General features: G+C 42.3%; 1 protein-coding gene across 1 annotated transcript in view; it reads right to left on the bottom strand.

Annotated features, from left to right (window-relative positions):
- Positions 1 to 11,158: 11,158 nt before the first annotated feature.
- The window catches only part of KCNK1 (potassium two pore domain channel subfamily K member 1), a 35,316-nt gene continuing 26,746 nt past the window's right edge, over positions 11,159 to 19,728 (bottom strand). Inside the window, exons 2-3 of the mRNA XM_056344008.1 lie at positions 16,667 to 17,062; positions 11,159 to 13,791 (exon numbers count right to left, since the gene is read on the bottom strand). Coding sequence (XP_056199983.1) covers positions 13,532 to 13,791; positions 16,667 to 17,062 — 656 coding nt within the window. The 3' untranslated portion in view covers positions 11,159 to 13,531. The remainder of the gene's footprint in view (positions 13,792 to 16,666; positions 17,063 to 19,728) is intronic.

Raw genomic sequence — 19,728 nt, 5'->3', positions numbered from 1 at the left:
CAACCCCCCACCCCAAGGAGGAAATGCTTAAAGCAGCACGAACAGGGAGCTGCAGCCTTCTTCTGTGGGAAGCAAATCCCGCGGTGAGCCAGCAGACTCGGCAAGCCAGCAAGTGGCAACTCTAAATTACTGGGGGAAAATGGATCCGTGTTAGCCGTTAGCCAGCATATGCTTGACCTTTCTGAGAAAACTGGCACAAGTGCTTTTATTAATGATCATGGCAGGGAGATGGGTTGGCGTGGAAGGAGGTTTGATTTCCGGACCATCTGCGATGCCGCCTGCCAAGCGATGGTGAGGCACGCGGCCACCAGCCAGCCCTGGCCCAGGACAGCATCCCTCCTCAAAGGCAAGGGAAGGTGAGACCTGCTCATCTGCACTTCTCTTACACAGGGGGGCTCATTTAGCTCTCGAGCACTGGCATTTGGATTTGGGGACCTGCTGGAAGCCGTATGTGAACCGAAAGCACCATTTGCCTGGGAGTGGCATGTCCAGGCTCTGCATGGCCACCTCTTACTGCGAGAAAGGGGAGGATGACAAGAAGGAATGCCCAGTAGGTTAAACCATGTCAGATCCTGTATTCCACGACACTTAAAGCCAGTGTTTCTGTATCCATCAAGCCGTTTCTTTTTCTTTCAAGCACACATGGGAAGTATTTTTCACCTCCTTTGTTACATTTTATCAACGAGCAGGGGTAAAGTTAGGCAGAAAACAAACCCCATCGTGTTTGCTGAGAGGAATTAGAAAATGTGATCCTAGAAATAGCTGGTTATTATGTACAAATGCAAACAGATGGAGAGTGCTGCAAAAAAGGCTATGCCAGTCGATAGCATAGATTTGTTGGCCTCATCTCTACAGAAGAATTTAGTACAGTGACTCACAAGGATTTGCTTGTAAAGCTGGGATGTACTGCAAGAATTATAAACGGCGTAATGACTCGGGTGAAGACGACGGCGTAAGAAGATTAATTGGCAGGGGTGTTACTAGCACATAGATCGTAAATTAGCCCTTTTCCCTCCATGCCTATGGTGCAAGACAAGGCCTGTGTTTATAGCGGGTGACCGCATTATTTCACAAGAAGAATTAGGTAGCCCTGGGGCTAGTAAAAGTATGAAATGCTATGGGGAAAAAAGCGTGGCATAATTCACCTGGGGTCACAGAAGAAGGTCTGTTGCCACATGCTGAGATGTTACCAAGGGATGCTGGGGAGGAGGGTGATCTGGGTGTGACTGCAAAACGCAACGCTGCTGCTTAGCCTCTGGGACTCGATGCTTGACGGCCGGGGAGACGCGGCAGCAGATCCAGGAGGTACCGGGTGAGGTGTTTTCCACAGTGGCAGGGAAGGAGCTGGTGCTGGCTAAGGCGCTGCAGCAGCCTCATTAAGCTGTCAGTGTGCACTTATCACCTACCTTTCAAAAGGATGATTTTAAACATACAAATGGGAAAAGGGCTACTCAGAAACCAGAGATTGTTTTCTACATTTCTTAAGGGTAGATTAAATAGCCTGTCTTGTGCAGCTGTGCTAACAGAAGACTGAGAGAGGGTTGGATTTCATTTCAGCAATAAATACAGGAAAGGAGAGGAATTATTTCTGTTCAGATAAAACCTGCTACAAGATCAGCCAGGTGTACACTGACCCTGGAAGAATTCGGGTGGGAAAGAAGAAGATATTTAACTTTAAGAAATAAAGTGCTGGAGCCACCTTTGAATACAGATACTGGGAGAAGGTATCTTGACTGTTGCAAGATAACATCAGGTTAGGTTACAGAAGAAATTGTGTGAGCACAGGGCTGGTTCTTAGTTTTGAAAATGATGGTGTGAGATATGGAGTTTCAATTCCTTTAGTATTATTCAGAGTTCCAGTTGAAAGGAGACTCAGTCACATGTGTTTGTGACACTGGATTTAACCGTTCAATTCCATGCTAAGCCAATTCCCTGGTTAGCCCCAGGCTCCAGGACAGATTTTGTCTTTCTTGCTTGTTGCTGTTAATTTTGATTTTCGTTTTTATTCTTTAGGGCACTACAGCTGTCGCAGGCAGAACAAGGTGTTAGTCCAAGTGCATGAGTGCCTCAGTGGCACAGAGATCACTTTCAGGCACCCCACCAGTGCGTGTCCCTCCTGACCGCATCGTGGTCCAGGTCAGCTAAGACAACTTTGCTTGCTCCATTCTATGACAATTTAAGTTGCATTTGATGGCTTTCATGTTTGACAGCTGACAGAGCATGAAACTGATGGAAGGAATACGATGAAGCAAAGCATTGCCATCTGCAATTGCCAAGACCTTGCAACTGATGGACTTTTCCTTTGACCTGGACTGAGTCCAGTCCTGCAAACATTTCCACACAGCCAGTACACCTGGCCTGGGAGAGACCTCCTCATTTTGGGGGAAATTTACCTACAGAAACCACGTGAATTTCTAAAGTGGGGCTTTTAGCCTGTACATTTCCCAAGCTGAATGCTCATCCAGGCTTTCTTGTTTTATCAGAACAGAAGAACCAAATCCTATTGACAACAAAGAGAAAACATTGCATATAAATACCCCAAGAGGTAACAACCCATTTAAACATAACTAAAGGACCTCTTACTTAAAGTGCATTTTTTTTTTTTTTACTCAGGAATATTTCCCAGCCATTAATCTGCAGTGTAAATGGGCATGAAGTCTTTTTCCTCAACGGGAGTACTGTTGCCTAAAACCTCCCTCAGCACCAGCCTTGCCCAGCCATTAAACAAACACTGGATGTATTTACACCGAGCCATTTGACTGCAGCACCTCTCACAGGACTGATAACTGAGTAAGACTTAAGCCTGTTCAAAACATATACAGCTCTGCTGTGGCTGTAAAACACACCTACAGCCAACATGAACCCTCAGTCCCTATTTGTTTTGAGTTTGCCCCTTTAGATGGCAAATATTTATCCAGCACCTCCCAGGCTGTCACGAATATTTTCCTGTAATCCATTTAGCTGGGCTTCAGATTAAACAGTATCATATAAATGAAGAGCTGTTAATGCTATGGCTTGTGCGCAACATTAAAGTTTGGATGCAAACTAGGTCAAATTTACATTACAATTGCTAAGCCCCCACAGGAGTGTACCATGGCTGCTGCATGGGGGCAAGATTATAAATTAAATCTGGCAAGAGAGGAACAGAAACTCACATCCCAGCTCACTGCCTGTTTTTGCTTCTTCATAGTCCTTCAGAGACCAGTTTGTCATTGAGGAGCTGAATTTGGGCTCTTGGGGTTGAAGGAGAAGGTCCAGGTCTCGTACACACTTCTGAGACTCGGATAAACTCTGTGTGTTGATACTTTCATCTCTGGTAAAATAGTAGCAGAAAGAGGAAGGGGACAGGATCTGGCTGCATTTCTAGAGAGTAATAGAGCTGTAATCTCTCAACAGCAGGGATTATAAAGTCAGTAAACAAGATAAACTTGGTTCCTTTTGAGAGAAGTGCAGAACTACTGGGTGAACTTGGAGCTGTAATTCCTGTATTATTCAACACATGGGTTTTCTACCGATTTTGTATCTCACACCTCATGAGATGCTAGGGGTTATTAAAATGCCAGATTGACCACGTGGCCTCAGGGAATGCCTCAAGGAGCTGCCAACATGATGGCATTAGAACACCGTAATTTGCTGATGCAATGCCTCTAAAAATCATTTAAAAATAAGCTTGGATTGCATTCAAGAAGGGTGGTACCTCCTGGATTACAGGATGACTGCAAATCGTAACCATGATTAAAAGGTAGAAAAATAGCAAGCGGTTGTTAGCTGTCTTGCTGGGTCAGTTTGGTGCAGACACATCCTCTTGTTTCTTGGCATGCAGCAAACTGACCTTCCTGTGGTCTCGCTGAACTGGATTTTGTGTACTTCCCATTTATTCCTGCTTCTCTGCTCTGGCTATCATCTCTGGGAGTTTCACCCCGGCTTACATTTTGCAGCTGGGGAAGAGAGTCCTGCGTGACTATTTGCCCAGTGAATCTATTTTTGTTGAAGCATTCGGTGTCAGCCTTCCATCATTCTGTTTAGCCACCAAACTCACATTTGAGGGCATTCAGAACTAAAACCTTTCGAAAAAAAACTATCGACATGTTGAGATAAGTTTTTCTTTCAGTGTTGTCATGAATAAGTGGTTTAGGTTAAGTCATTTAAAGAATCACCATCAAAGGTATGAGCGAAATAGTTTTAACAGGCATTTGTGGGAGTGCTGCTTCACAAAGCTCGATGGCGATATTCACTTTATTACCTATCACATAGATAAATCACACAAAGAAGAATCAAATTTAAAATTAAGCTGGATGTGCTTAAAGTGACTAAAGAGGTGAAAGGGTAAGGGAGACCCTCCCGTTGAGTCATGAGGTTCAGAGTGGACCCCCTTGCTGTCTAAACTCTTAACAGAGCTCAGCTGCAGCTAGAGTCAATCTTAGTCTCAGACTTGGACAACAGTTTATGTCTAAAGGATGATTAAGGTTTCTTCACAGTTTAAGGTTGACCACAGGATTTTAGCAGCACTTAATCATTGACTAATTTAACTTCTACAAAGTGAATAAAATAGGATTTACTACAATCACAACAGTACCTTAATTACAGATCCAAGATGGTAATACTTATACTATACTTACTATGAGATACCTAAATCAATTCAAACACACATGCACACAGACAAAAAGGAAGAGATGTATATACAGATATAGATATAAATGTGCCAAAGTATACCTGTTAAAAGTTCCCCTTGAATTCAGCAAAATACTCACCTCAAATGTCTTTGCATTTCTCAGCGGGGGAAGGGTTGAGCCTCAAGGAGCAGCGGTATCAGCCCAGGCCCACCAGCTTTCGGCAGTGGTACCACTGATTTCACTGACCTGGGAGTTGGCGAGCTCTGAGCAGCATCCCCCTCAGAGACAGATGCAGGTCACACCCGCTGCAGCCCCGGAGAGCTCCAAAGGTCTCACTTAGGACCACTGTTGTAGGGTTGGAGATGATTTGGTTTAGCCAGTGGTAAATTTCCATCCTGGCCACAACCTAAGTCACTCATTACTGGAATTTTTTAAAAATATGGTGGTATCGTACCACTTGCATTCAGATAGTGTTGCTAGGCTTGTTAAGGGATGTTATGGTTCCAGATAAGGAGCGCTCCAAGGCTGCCAGGTGGTGGTGTGGTTCTGATAAGGAATGTTTCTGGTACAGTCAGTGCCGTGCTCCACCTCAGCCAGGCGAGAGCTGCTGGTGCGGTCAAGGGGCGCTTAACTGCCCGACTGGTTACACAGAGGCCACGGCCTAATGGGGATCCCTGAGATCACTGAGTGGTCCAGGGAAGGGGCGAGATGCACAACCACAAATGCGTAACTTGCGAAGAAAAAAACCCTTGAACCTTATTAGTCTCCTTTGTGAGAAGATGAGATAGCAACACCTGCACCATCAAGATTATCAGTAACTTGGCAGATATTCACAGGTTTTTGGATTGTTTATATGGAGGTTCTCAGTACCTGGCTCGACTCAGGACATTGCCTCACCCACACTGGTATCCTGGAGTTAGGTCTCTTGCCTCATCTGTAAAAGGAAATTCCAGCCTCAGGAGCATTTTAATACAAGCCAGACCTCACTAAGGGGGTCGCAGCATGAGTGTCCCCAGTGCACATCACAGGGACATGTTACAGCCCCACAGCAGCTCCAGTGAATGCAAGAGATTTTTTTCTTGTTTTGAGCTGTATTCTGACATTAATAAAAATACATCTCTCCTCCCCGCAACGCCCTCCCTGCAAGGTGCTTCACTCCCAACCAAGGGCACATTTGTGCTCTCAGACGCGTGCTCAGCACCTTGTTGATATCTGAGGTGCAGCCAGGAGGGCAGGATTGCTGAGTTATCCCTATAGCTTAAAACCAGTGCTCTGAGACTGCCTGAAGTAAAGGAGCAATTGTTCCTTCTGGCAGGTCAACTTGTGTTTCTCTGAGCTCTGACAACCTCTCACATCCTGAAGGTCAACAGAAGATGCAAAAAGCTCCTGGCCAGCAGGCTGGGCAGGTGGGCTGGAAGGGGGTTACAGAGCTCCTGGTTCTCATAGGGCACAGCAGATTGTGTTTAAAATCAAGGTCTCTGTTTCAGACACTTTGGTCCATCTGGGGCAGAGAGGACTTGGTGCTGCCACAGCCTCTTCCCCTGGCACGGGGCATCTCCCCAGGGTTAGCTGGGGTAGGGATGAGTACCTCCTGTGCCTCAGGCCCAGGTGTGGCACCAGGCAGGCCCCTCAGGGCTGCGCGAGGAGAGGGATGAAGGCAAGCCTGGGGGTCCCCAGGGAGATGGAAAGCACGGTGGCAGTGGCATGGTGGCTAACGCCATCTCCCCTTTCTGCTCCATGGCCACAGGCCAGCCCCTCCGCAGAGGTACCACCCTGGGTGCTGGCGGGAGCGTGGCACCCTGGCTTCAGCACTGCACTGAAAAATGGATGTTAAAAAACTGACCCAGGAACAAGCTGAGCTTTTGACAAGACGCTTGTGTTCAGCGCCCAGAGGAGCTCAGCCCGCCTCACCTATTAAAGAGGACATTGAGGGATGCTCATCTTCTCAGAGCAAGCTGATAGCTAATGTGGTCTGTCACTTAGCAGACAAAAACATAACAAAGCCCTATAGAAATGCTGCTTTTGAAACAATTCATTAAAAATCGTGCAGCCAGACAAAGGAAACAGGAAATTGTTAACAGAGAAGGTAATTAGCATCTGGGACAGGGGATGAGAGCTGAGGCAGGGTCTCTGTCAGACTTGGAAATCCCATCTGTTCTAACACAGCTACTGCCGAAGTCTTGGGTCCTGCAAGAGGTCAGGGACGAGCATCACAAGGGTTGCTTCTGCCTTTAAAAACACAGAAATGCATCTTTTCTCTGAACATCTAATTTTTACAGATTCATTAGTTCCTACTTCTCTTTGCAGTAAACTTCAAAGCCCCCTCCCCCAACTCAGCGTGGAAGATTAAAAGTAACTTCAAAAAACAACACTCCCACGCCCCAATTTGATAACCCTGATATCAAATTATTTCCTTCCTTTCTTCACATTGCAGCAGGTGCAGATCCTTCCCCAGGGGCTGGGGCAGGCTGTACGCCCTTGCTCCCTCCAAATCCCACCGTGTCCCCTCCTTTCTTGGCAGTCTTTGCTATTTACCTTTGGCCTGAGAGCAGCTGTGGTCTCTCCTCTTGTATCCCATGAAGGCTGCTCTCCCCCGGGAAGCCCCATCTTTTTGGGGCCGGGGATGTTGCTTGCAAGCCTTCCTGGGGCAAAGACTGCCTGCCTCCATGTTCCGTACGACCCTGGAAAGCCAGTTCTTTTTTCTCTGAGCATGGGTCAGCAGTACCAGGTCATGCTCCCTGGGAGGTAGAGTATGAAATAAGGTCATCTGTTCTGTATTGATTGTTTCTTTTCTCTGAACATGCAGAAGGAATTTGAGTTAAATGGATTATGGATTTTAATTTTTGCATACTAAATTTCAAACAAGGCCTTATTACCTCCTGCAAATAGGATTAATCTCCAAAAGCAGCCAACTAAACATTTGGGAGACTTAATCCCAAAGGTGGTAATTGTACTTTATTACTGGACATCAATACTTTTTGCATCTCTGTTCAGAAAGCATGCATCAAATCACAGCTGCCAATTGCTAAACAAATTTAACAGATCTTTGTCCATATGCAGGAAACCAGCCCCGGAATGCAGAATTAGAATCCACTAATTCCTATTTAAACTGATACTACAGTTTGCTGTCTTCTGTTTATGCAAGCGTGCTGATTTCTGCCCATGCACAGCTGAGACAGATGCTTTACAGTTGTAGGATAACTTGGAATTGCAGGTCAGAATAAAATCAAAGTCTAAATAATGCCCAGAAGGACAGAAACAATGTACTTCAAAAGAAAAATAATTTAATTCTTCTAGATGAGCTATTGGTTTTTATAGTCCCTACGTTACTAGCAGCATGAACTCTGGCTGATGTAGAGTGCAGCCGGGTGAATCATAAAGTCTTTACATGCAAGACATTGGAACTAGTTTTAGAAATAAACTAGTACATTTACTGGTGGCTGCAGCTAAAGTTAACACATACTTACGGGCAAGGATGGGGCTTTCCCAGTGACTACCCCTCACCTTTTCCCATCACCACTCCTTAGGACAGATGACATACGAGTCCCTTCTGGTCTCGCCTCTAATCTCACCTCACTGCTTGCTGAAGTGGCCCAGTTAGGCACTGGTGAGCCCTGAGGGACAGCCAGCAGCTATTGTGAGTCACATTCTTAAACGGGGAAGATAAATTCAGAAGGCTGAGTGGGTTGAACAGTCTCAAAAAAATTAGGCATAGAGAAACCGAGTCGCAATTCTATGTGCTACTCCAGGTACTTGCACATATATACTATATGCTCAAAACTACAAGACCTCTGGGATCAGCACAGAACAGGTTGGGGGAGCTTTGAGCCTCCCAGGAGGGTGGGTTTCTCACTTTTGAAGGCAGAGGGTTCACTTTTCTCGTTCCAGACAGCCTGGACTCTAAAAAGGGAGGCAGCCCCACGGCCAGGCAGCACCCTGAGCCACATTTGCCCCTGGAACGTTTCAGCAGTGACACTGACTTACACTCCTGCTCACGGGTCTGAGCACTCAGTGAATTTCATACAGGAAAACTTGTTAAGATAACAAGCATGACTTGTTATGTTATTCAGGGAGCACAGGGACCATCTACACTGGGAAAATGCCAAACCGTTTTCCTGATTTGTAACACATACAGTGCAACTGAAGTAACAGAGAGCTGCAGACTATAGACAAATGGTGAAAAAGCTAATTCTGCTGAACTTTGTTTCAGATAACTTTTGGCAATGTCCTTTCCTCCTTCCTTCCTCTGGAAGCATTTTCCTCTTATTCCTAGCGACAGGCAATGAAGCCTGGTGAAAACTATGTGGTCACTTAGCAGTCTGCCAGGATGATTTTGTCCTGACATTGGCTGTCAGCCCGTGCACCTGCTCCCAGCCACACTGTCCCTCCTCATTATCTAAATCTATCATTTGGCCTCAACTGCCACACATGAGGTAGTCCTGTTGTCAGCTGAGGCAACAGCTCTGACAAACGTGCATCATCACCAGCAAAATAACTGCATCCCAGCACTCATAATCAGTGGCAACATGATGATCTTCGAAGATAATTGGGACGAGAAATCCATGATAAAAAGCAAGTAGAATGGTAACTTAGGAAGTGATGAGACTAACTCTGTAGGCATTAAAAATGACACACATCAAGTGCCTAATACGCATTAGTGAGCATGTGAATTTGCAGAGCTAGTCACCATGATTTCAAAAGTTACCATTTCTGTTTGAAACAAGCAACATGAAGATACACACTTGTTTTGGCTGCCTTGATACACACTACAATAATGACAATTAGCAGCGCAGAGAAGAGAAACCCTATTCTTTTGTACCAGTGCGTAGGTAGAAGAGCACTGCTTCCAGTTTATTTTGCTTTGGTAGAAAGCAGAATCTAGAAAATGAGTAATAATGTAGTAACATTAGGGCAGTGATGTTTTCAGCAGCTCATGGCTCATCTTGTACATTTCTGACTACTATTTAGAAAGCAAATGGTAAGGCGGAGCTGCAAGATCTAGCATTGGCAAAGAGGTTCTGTGTACATTTCTACCTACCAAGAAGACAGCAATGTCCAAGTAACGGCACGTAAAAAGCCTTCCCCTTCCTTTCTTCCCTTTTTCAAGAGATCATCTCATGCAGTGTTAGTGCTACCCCACCTGGTCACTGCAAAGCACTTGAAACTGCTTTGTGGGAAACAGGTAATCTTCATTTGATTCTGTGAGGGACAGTCTCATACCAACCGACACAGAAAGCAGGTGCATCAGAGTAGCACATCATCTACGTGTCACACCTACGCTGACTTCCCATACCTCCTAGACATTATCGATACAGAGCTGCACATCGCTGGGAGCTGGAAGAATATTCTGCAGAACTGTTGCTACATGCTAGCCCTCTCCTTACATAAGCTCACATGTCTGCTCTTGGCCATCGCCAGAAATAAAATACCGGACTGGACACGCTTGATATAATCCAGAACTGCTGCTCTTATGCAATTACTCTGAGATAAACACCCTAAACAGCTTTTGTAGTGCTGGCATTAAAGCTGCAAACCACTCAAGTCTCTGAAGTTGCCTACTTTGAAAATTACTCATTTCAACCTTCAGCAACTCTTATGTTCAGCCATACCAGGTGCCATTGGTGAACCTTGGGAACAAGCTCTTAGGGAAGAGGAGATGCTCTCAAAGGGACAAATGTGGCTGACATTCAACTCCAAGATCAAAACTCAAGTGGGTTCTTCGATTTTCTTTCCCCCAACACAACTGAATAGCCCACCAATTCTTTCCTTTGAAATAATAGTAAACCACATTTATATTTAATGACTGAAAGACAAAGAGAAGATGGCAAATGTCAGCTGTAGCACGGGAATAAAGCTAATAATGGGATATATGCCTCGATCAATTGAAGACAGAGAGTGAGGAGAGGACCCAAGCGATTCTCTTCTGTGTACAAGTAATTTGCTCACATTTCTAACTCCCTCTTGTAACTTTTGTTTCAGCACTATTTTTTTATGACCCATGCTCTCCATCTGGGTTTGCATGCACCCACTTCGCAGTTTGCCTCTAGGAAAGATAGGCACTTTATACTAACGTTCTTGCACAATAATCTTTCTCCTTCTAATTTGGATTCCAGTTTTAACTACTCTTATCTTGTGCATTGGCTTCACATGAAGATGTAAAAGCTGTAGCAAATTAAAGCCATTATTTGCATCAGTGGTATGGATAATCTGCCATGACAGTTTTTTGGATTTCCTCAAATATTGTAGTTAGATTATCAAGACAAGATAAATGTTCTGCCACTATTTGTTACTCGCCATAATCAGTCAGCACCTGGAACACACACATTTTGGAATGCTTTTTTTTCTATAGGAATAATCAAAACATTACTAAGCTACAATTAATATCAAAGTTAGGTACCACACTCACATACTCTGGCATTAACGGTCCCTTCTTGAGTTGAGGAAGGTTAATTAAAGGGTGTATGATCTTGACAAGCGCAGACAAGAGTTTTACACAGTATGGGCATGCACACACACTGCTAAAGAAAATACTCCCCACTTCGTAGTGCAGGCAGGCAAAAGCCAGACTTTTTATTTAAGTTTAAAATAACAAATACTCACCCACATCACAGCATACTGCTTAGTTTATCGCTTCTGCTTTGAATTCTGTGCTTTCATTTCACGTGTCTACATTTTGCAATTGTGTACACGCTGCAAAGTTAACTTTGTAAATCATTTAGCATCTGTGCATGTCCTTTAGAGCTTAATGTTACACTGAAATTAAAAGAAATCTTGAATTTTAAGGTACTGAAAACAATCAATAAAATTCCACTCAAAAAAACAGTATAAATGTTTCTTGTAGTACAGTACTCATTGTTTTATGTCAGCGTCATTTTAATGCGATAGTTTTCGATAACTGAGTGTATAAAGAGAAGCATAGGGAAAAAATTATCTAAAATGCCATTCTTAAATCTGTTAAACTCTGGTGATTTATGGTATATGTACAGTATATAAATATATTTATGTATATATGTACATATATATTGGTTAACATTAATTATAAATAGAACTGTGTTAACTTAAGCAGTATAAAAATAGCCACTTTCCTGGGAACATGCAAACGCAGTATGCTCTCACCTGATCTATAAAACCCAAAAGAACCAAAACCTTTAGCTCTGGTTTTCTATAAATATAAATTTTAATTGAAGATTTTCAGCTGATTTAACCCTAAAGTAAGTTTTTCCAGTAAAGATATAAAACCTGTTTGAAGCTAGCTATAATTAAGCTCAAACACAGTATATTTTGGGTTATTTACTTTCAAGTATTTTTCCCATGTGCGCTAAATCTAGACACACTGCATCTTTTTTCTTTTACAGTAAAATATTATTCAGCTCTATACACTAAAAGCCAAATTACAGGCAATCTGGCATGCTTGCACTGCAGGGAAAAGGCTCTCCTCTACACTAGTCCTATGTGGGAGGCTGTCCTAATATGGCTATTTGTGCTCCAGATCTTTTATTCATTGCAAAGCATTATCATGATTCCCATATCGTAGATTCTTAAGGCCAGAAGAGAGAGTACTACAACCACTTAAGTCTCATCTCCTGCTCACTGAAATTCACTCTAAGGTCCCTGCATTCAGCACAGTGACTGGTAGCTGGACTAAAACACCTCTCCTGTTAGAGCCAAAGAGGTTCCAGCTTCAGAAGTTGAGCAAGATCTTGACTTTGTAGTGACTTTTCCCAAGGGGAAAAAATTTCGGTTCCATCTGAACCAAATGTGACATTTTTCCTTTTTTCCTGCCGTATGAAAAACTGAAAAATTGTTTTGCCCTGAAACATTCCCTTCTCCTCCAAAGTGCTCTGAGTACTAGTTAGAAAAGCAAAAAAAAAAGGGGCTATGGTCAAACGTGACACTATTTCCATTCCTCCGCTCACATACCTGCTCAGCAGAGAGCATACACAGGGTTGGACTGTGGAAGGAACAGCATCGAGTCCTTCTACTGAACAGACTTCAGCCATCTACTAGGAGAATGCCATAAGCACATGACTATGCCAATTGTGCCGTATGCTTACTCTTTTTCCTTCCATTCCACATAGCCAAAAAACCCTGCTGCCCATTCCAGAGGGCAGAGGACTGAAATGCAGCTGTCTCCCTTGCCTACAATCCCATCTCACTCAGCACTTTGAATTGGTCTTGCTATCTCTCGAGGTTACAAAAGTATTTCATACAAACAGCATGGAAGACTCAAGGCACACTCTCTTCAGGACAACATTTTTCTTGTTATTAGGGGACCTTTTAAGGAAATAGGAAATACAAATGTAAATGGCATGGGCAAAGGAGTGACTGGAGCCTTGCTTTTTAATTCCTAGAATCATTATTTGCACTTACAAGTTACTGGGTAATTTAGGGATGATTTAGATACTCTCTCCTCCAGCATACCTATAGATATTGCTCTGGAAATGTTTTCCAGATTAAGATATTTGGTGTGTTTGGATTAAATATGTGACTACATTTCTGACAATCAAAAGTGCACATCCCACAATCTGCTGTGTCACCCAGCCATAAGATTCGGTGTGCAACTAAACGAGTTGGATGTCAGCGAAGGCCTACCTAACCATGTTGGATGAAGCTGCTTGTGCAAGCCTTTCCCTCTGGCACCTCTGAAAGTGGTACACCTAACTCCTTATCCCTCGAGCAAAAGGGCTTCATGTTCCCAGCCACATCCTACATTGTTTTTTCCCTGATCCCAGGGTGGCTCCCACATTTTTCCCCAGAAGTCTTTTCTATATCAGAAGCCATGAATCTTTGTCAAAGTAGCACAGTCTTCCAGCTTTTATATTTTTAGGAAAAAAAAAAAAAAAAGGGGGAGGGGGGCATTCTACTTCTTATGGTAAGTAGCATAAATGCACCAAAACAACGGTATGGATACGCCTGTATTAATTGTTTAGAGAGCTGTCATTGGAAGTTGGGGACTGGGAAGTCACAAAAGGTTCGTTTGCCTTCTGATCGTCCTTCATGGAAGCTGCTTGGTCTGAGATGGAAGAGAAGGAGAGCTGGTCATGTTCCATAATATGCACTTGGTCCTCTTCCTTGTCCTTCTTCACATAAAACAACTTCCTAAACTTTTTGAGCTCATGGAGTTCACAGAAAGTCTCCAGAACCACCAACATTGCGATAAGGCCCAGCAACAGATAACCTAGGTGCAAAAAAAAACCAAAACAAAACACCAAAACCAAAGTATTTTAATTATTAGCAAATTAAGTGTAGTTGGAACAATTTTAACTCTGTAACTTTTCCCACCCAACACCTCTGAACTGTATGTTAATTTTCTTTATGACGCAGTTTCAGAGCTCTGTAACCCACTTCGGACTGTCCAGTCCTTTTCTTCCTTTTACGTTCTACAATCAACAAGACCCTCTAGGGGCTTTAATTGTTACAAATGTATAAGAGAAAAATATGTAAAGGTCTTAATGAAACGGACTACTAAAATTTACTATATCCATGCTCCCCCACTTACTTACAACCTTCCTGATTAAGTGCTCTTCAAAAGGTTTTTTTTTCCCCCTTAATATTCCTACATGTTACAAATAGAAGTAAAAATATGGCTGCTAATTATGGTTATTTGTTGTTTGTGCCAGTTTAGCAGGACACCACTTAAGATTTCATGAAAACTTTTGAATTATTTTCCTTTAAAGTTATAACAAGATATCTGACACCCTGCAATGAGTGGAAAACAAAGCAGCTAGAAATATGTACAAACCCAACAAAATAAAAATAAAAAATTACTGTAAAATTACTGCTGGTATTTTAAAAACCTGACAAAGTTGTCTGATGACACCCTGAAGATTATTTGCAATGCTTTACTAACATACATAAACTATCCAAACCTGGAAACATTACTTAAATGATATTACTGATGACTTTGGTGGTATACTGACTTTTTTAAAGGTATTAGTCAGCTCTTATAGACTGAGACTTTTGGAAATGGAGTTTTGCATGTTTAACAGCCTACTGCTTTTTTTTTTTTCTTCCCCCTATCCAAACATATGCATCTAGAATTTGAGGGAAGGTGTTAAAAGTGAGCATTTCTTAATCACAATGTTTCATCAGACCCCTTCTACTGATCATTACAATTTAATGAAGAGCATGACTACTTGAATGTTTTATGATTTCAATGAGTAAATCAAGCACAAGCTAAGCATGTAATTATTAGTACAACATGCTTATCCAAAGGCTGAACATTAAATGTGCTGAAAGATCAGCACAGATTAATTATTATAATCTACATATGGTCACTGTTCTGTTACCTAAAGGCATAAATATTTCACCTGTAGTTACAGATCATTCACTGACAATAACACACTCCTCCTCCTTCCAGGAGTACCATTAAATCAATCTTGCAATATCATGTACTGATCTAAAACAGCACTACAGCTAAAATTTATGAATTGTTTTTAAGCTTCACCTCATGACATCAAATGGGAGCTATGCATTAACACAAGGAAGAAGTGACAAAGCTATGCCAACTAAAAGACATCTATAAATCTGCAGTGCGAATTTTGTAATTATCTCAAACTCAGTCAGCTGATCAGCGCTTGATTTAGAAAAGGACTTGTGTTCTCCTAGAAATCCTTGAAAAGCCTGTAGCACTCCTGTATTTTCTGATGTAGAACTCCAAAACTTTTGTTGAAGAAAATTTAGGTTCAGCAAGAGAAAGCATTTTATACACCCTGTTTGGTTCCTTGAATTGTTCACATGAAGAATAAAAAGAATATTTTAAAAGTTATGACCTTAAAAACTGCTGAAATTAAATATTCTAGAGTCATAACTTTGCCTAAAAGCTACTTTTTCCTTTTAGTATTTTCAGCAGCTTTCTAAGTGTTCTAAAGTTTGAAAAAGGATAATCTGAGCCATAATGTTTTCTTCTGATTTTGAGTTTTCAGAACAGCTAGAATTTTTACAAGGCCTTTACGAGGCATCACTTTCTCCATTCACTTCACCATTTAGCATCCCCAAGTCAACTCTGCAGATCAGCAGAGTAATAATTAAAAGCTACTGCTGGTAAAATAAACACGACGGGTAGAGTGGTAAAGTCTGCAATGACAACAGGCCTGGCAGGAGAATAAAATTAAGTGTTCTGCTGGCTAGTTCATGCCCTGCTTCAAGGAATGAAAATGTAAGGCCCAGTCTTTCTTCAGGTGAAACACAAAAGCAAGTTAGTGGACCCTTTGCCTACATTAAGATTGCTGGATCATGCACAGGAGTACAGATAAACACATACCAGCCTAAAAAAATGGACCTGACAGGAAAGGTTTGTTTTGGCCATTTAGATCGTTTAACTGGTGTGTCTGATGACCTAGGACTGTGCAGACTAAAGCCCTATCAGAAACCAGGATGCTTCAAAACAGTGTCACTGGAGAATATTGCCCTCGGCATACATTCATTCAGAATGCCAACACAAAGTTTGATCGCCTCTTCTGTGTCAAACATAATGAAACAATTAAATTTAAACATTCGTGGTCTTGCTTTGCTATCATCTCAGTCTACTTGTCTCTTTGACAGCCGGTATGTACCACTGCCAGCTTCAGCTCCCATCTGTTACAACGGTGAAGTCAGAAACTTCACTGTTCTGTCTCGTTTCCCATTGCTCCTTGATTCGCCTTTGCCCGCCAGTCATCTCCCCTTATGAGGTGACCTTAGGTTACAAGAACCATCCTCCTGGCTCTTTGATGCACTGAAATCTTAGCCCAAGATGCTCATAACCATTTCCAGAACAGTAATGTGAGCATTTTTTTCTACTATTAATAAGAGTAAGTAGCTATGTACTAGCACAATGGAATTTTGGTTTTAGGTTTTTCTTTCTTAACTGAGAAAACTGACTTTATTTAAAGGTTTCCTCTTTGTACAGCTACCTACAATGCTCAGTTTGCTAGCCAACACCTCCCAAAACAATCACCATCCACAAAATGGAGAGGGAAAGTCTGGTTTTTTGGGTTTTCTTTTGCTGTGGTTCTTTTTTCTTATTTTTTTTATAAAATGTCTTTTATTTAGCTGGTTAGTTTGAAACTTACATGTAATCCCAATTTTATACAGCTCTCTGAATTTTTGATTGTAGCCTTCTCCTGGCACATAGTCTCCGAGGCCAATGGTGCTCAGCGAAATGAAACAAAAGTAAAAAGATTCCAAAAAATTCCAGTCATCTTCCAAAACAGAGAATATTGCTGCTGGGATTAAGAAGAAGCATGAGACAGTGATGAACCCAAGGGCTATAGCATGGATGATTGCAACAACCTGCTTGGAGAAGCCCCAGCGAATGTGGAAATACAGCACAGGCCGCCTGGTGACATATACAATGATGCGCTGTACCACTGCTGTCAGGAAAAGCAGTGTAAATGGGATCCCGATGACTGAGTAGATGATGCAGAAGGCCTTTCCTCCATCAGATAAAGGCACTGTGTGTCCATAACCTGGAATAAAGCAGAGGAGGCATAGGTTGAGCTAAAGCTGAGAGCCCATGTACCAATTTGATATTGGCTATGTTGTATGAAGAAAAAAAAAAAAGTAAATGCTTCGCTATTGCTAATTCTGAATTCTGCTATTCTTGAAAAATGCTGTTGAAAGGTCTGTTTTAAGCAGGCAAACAAAGCCTAAGTACTAGCAATAAGCAAGTAAATATTCTGAAAAAATATTTTGTATTTCAAAATTGTGAATGTAACTGTATAAATGCTTTTTTTGGAGAAGGAAGTAATGCCTAGTCAGGAGTGGGAAACCTATGCCAGGAGATCTCTGTTTTATGCTGGGTTTTCCTGCTGAATTATTTGTTCAGATTTAAAAAGTGAGGTAACTTCCTTTACCTGCCTTGTCAAGTGCAATAATCCACACTACAGAAAAATGCTCCTATATCTACTTGTAACACACTCCAAGACCTTCTGTGAAAATCATTTTAATTACACAGAAGTATTGTAATTATCATCAGCATTCCATGCCATATACTTCCATGCTTCCGCAAGTTGTTTAGACGATAATCCATCAGAGGATATCTAAAAGCAGATCAAACAATTTCACAGCAAAAGTCCTGGAATCTAACCACCGTGGCTGGATTTTTGCCTAGGCAGATAACGCTAGAAGTTATCAACAACGATAAGCGCGGAGTGCAGGAATGCACCCGCTGGTGTAAGGCTGATCACGGCCAGCAATCTAAATTCCACAAACGTGTGCAATTACACTGGTACCCAGCGCAAGCAGCTATGCTGCCAAAGCACACTCCGCCAGACAGCCTGGTTCCAAACGTAAATCACAGGCACAGAACAGTAAATCCAGCATAAACCAGGAATGCTTTCTTCTGTTTGCCAACCAAAAAATGAGCATTTTGTTTTCACTGCTGCAAGGAAGAGGAAATCTCTTGAAATTTGGTTCGGGCAATCTAAGGCGATACCAAGCCAAGCAAGTGCAGACAGACCCTAGTAATTCTGCAGCCCCAAATCTGCCAGCTCATTCAGGTTACGTTAGTGCTGCACAAGGCATTTTCCAGAGCTGCTGCAGCTAGCTATCTTGAGGAGCCCAGGCAGAGCCCAGTGCATACAGGGTTATGCTGGTTCTGGTCTCTGCACTGGGCTCACTCTGCACTTGCCCAGCTTGCCCGGTGCAACACTGGGCTGGGCAGACATACCCTGAGGGCTCCTGGGAACCCCCTGCCTGGTCCCCTGCTCTACCAGCCCCTGCAGGTTTTATATGAACACCAGAGATCTCCCCTCTGCCATAATGAATTTAACAGTAAAAACATTGCTCTTAAGTTTTCCAGCAGAGTAAGAAAAGGAAATTTTTCTTTTATTTAAGATGCATAGAGACACCTCCAGACAATGAAAGGCAGGCAAAACATCTTACCATTACAACGTACAATGTCTTAGAGAAGAAACACGAGGTGTAGTTTCTCTATGTTAGCTAACCCAATAGGAAACTTCAGTTGTTTTTGAATTTTAATGGCACTATGAATAATTTACCAAAGCTCAGTCTTTTGAACTCCAGAAAATGGTATTAATTAATGGCTTTTTTTCTTGCTCACCTTCTGTTTGCTTTATCTGCTCTAAGATAACCGATCATAACTGCACAGCAGACACAGCTGAATCAGATTTATGAAGCTTGCAGAGGTTTCTCACCTTGTGTCCTACTTCATTCCTAAAAAAGCTGGACATTTGACTGGCATTTCTGACTACCACTGAACTGACGCTTTCTTGGCCCTGTCTATCAAAACCCCAGAATCTTGCCCCTCAGAGGTATCCAGAGAGCCACCAATGCAGATCCCATCACTTCATATGTAAAACTATGACTGGTTTTGCAGTGAGCATGACTTCACATTTTATCCACACTCATTTCAACATGCCATTTTATTGTGCAGCTGCTCTGTGGCTCTTGCATCCTCCTTACTGCCTTAAATAATTTTGTGTCTTTGCTAAACTTTTTTACCTCCCTCTTCCAGGTCATTTATGAACATGTTGAACACTACAAGCTCCAACAGAGGCCTTCAAGGAACAACCCTTGTGATATTCTCCTGCTTCAACAACTACCCATTTTCTCCTACTCTGTTATCTTTCCCTATCTCACATCATATGATGACCAGCCCCAGCTGCTTAGTTTTTCTGAAAGCACTTTGTGACAATCAACTCAAAGTTTGGAAGAGAAGAAAGATGTGTGTTTGGAGAAGATCATAGGGCATCCAGAACTGACCCATGTGACACAAACACAAAAAAGGCAATTGCGTCGTTCCATCACATCAAGGTGCCTTCAGTAAAGCAGAACTAGAGGTGTGTTACTTGAGTAAGACACAGATCAGACCTCATTTGGACTAATTACCTCATTCTGTATATCTACACTTAAAAAATGAATTCATGCTAGAAGAAAAGCAGAGAAACGTTACTGAAACCATCAGGGGAACAGAGACTATTTTATGAGAGGAAGATAAAAGTGGTTGGCTTCCTCAGCACTGCTCAATGGAGGCTGAAAAGTGATACAGCATCTCCCTGTTAATACATCAGCATACAAGTACTATCAAGGGAAAAGAAATGCTTTAGATGAAGAATAATATCGCCACACAAACAAATAGCTTTGATGTAACATGAATAAATTTAGTCTAGAA

The sequence above is a fragment of the Falco biarmicus genome, chromosome 6 (assembly GCF_023638135.1).
Source record: "Falco biarmicus isolate bFalBia1 chromosome 6, bFalBia1.pri, whole genome shotgun sequence".
In the NCBI taxonomy this organism is placed as follows: domain Eukaryota; kingdom Metazoa; phylum Chordata; class Aves; order Falconiformes; family Falconidae; genus Falco; species Falco biarmicus.
The sequence above is the reverse complement of the archived record's forward strand: the minus strand, read 5'-3'. Positions and strand labels throughout refer to the sequence as shown.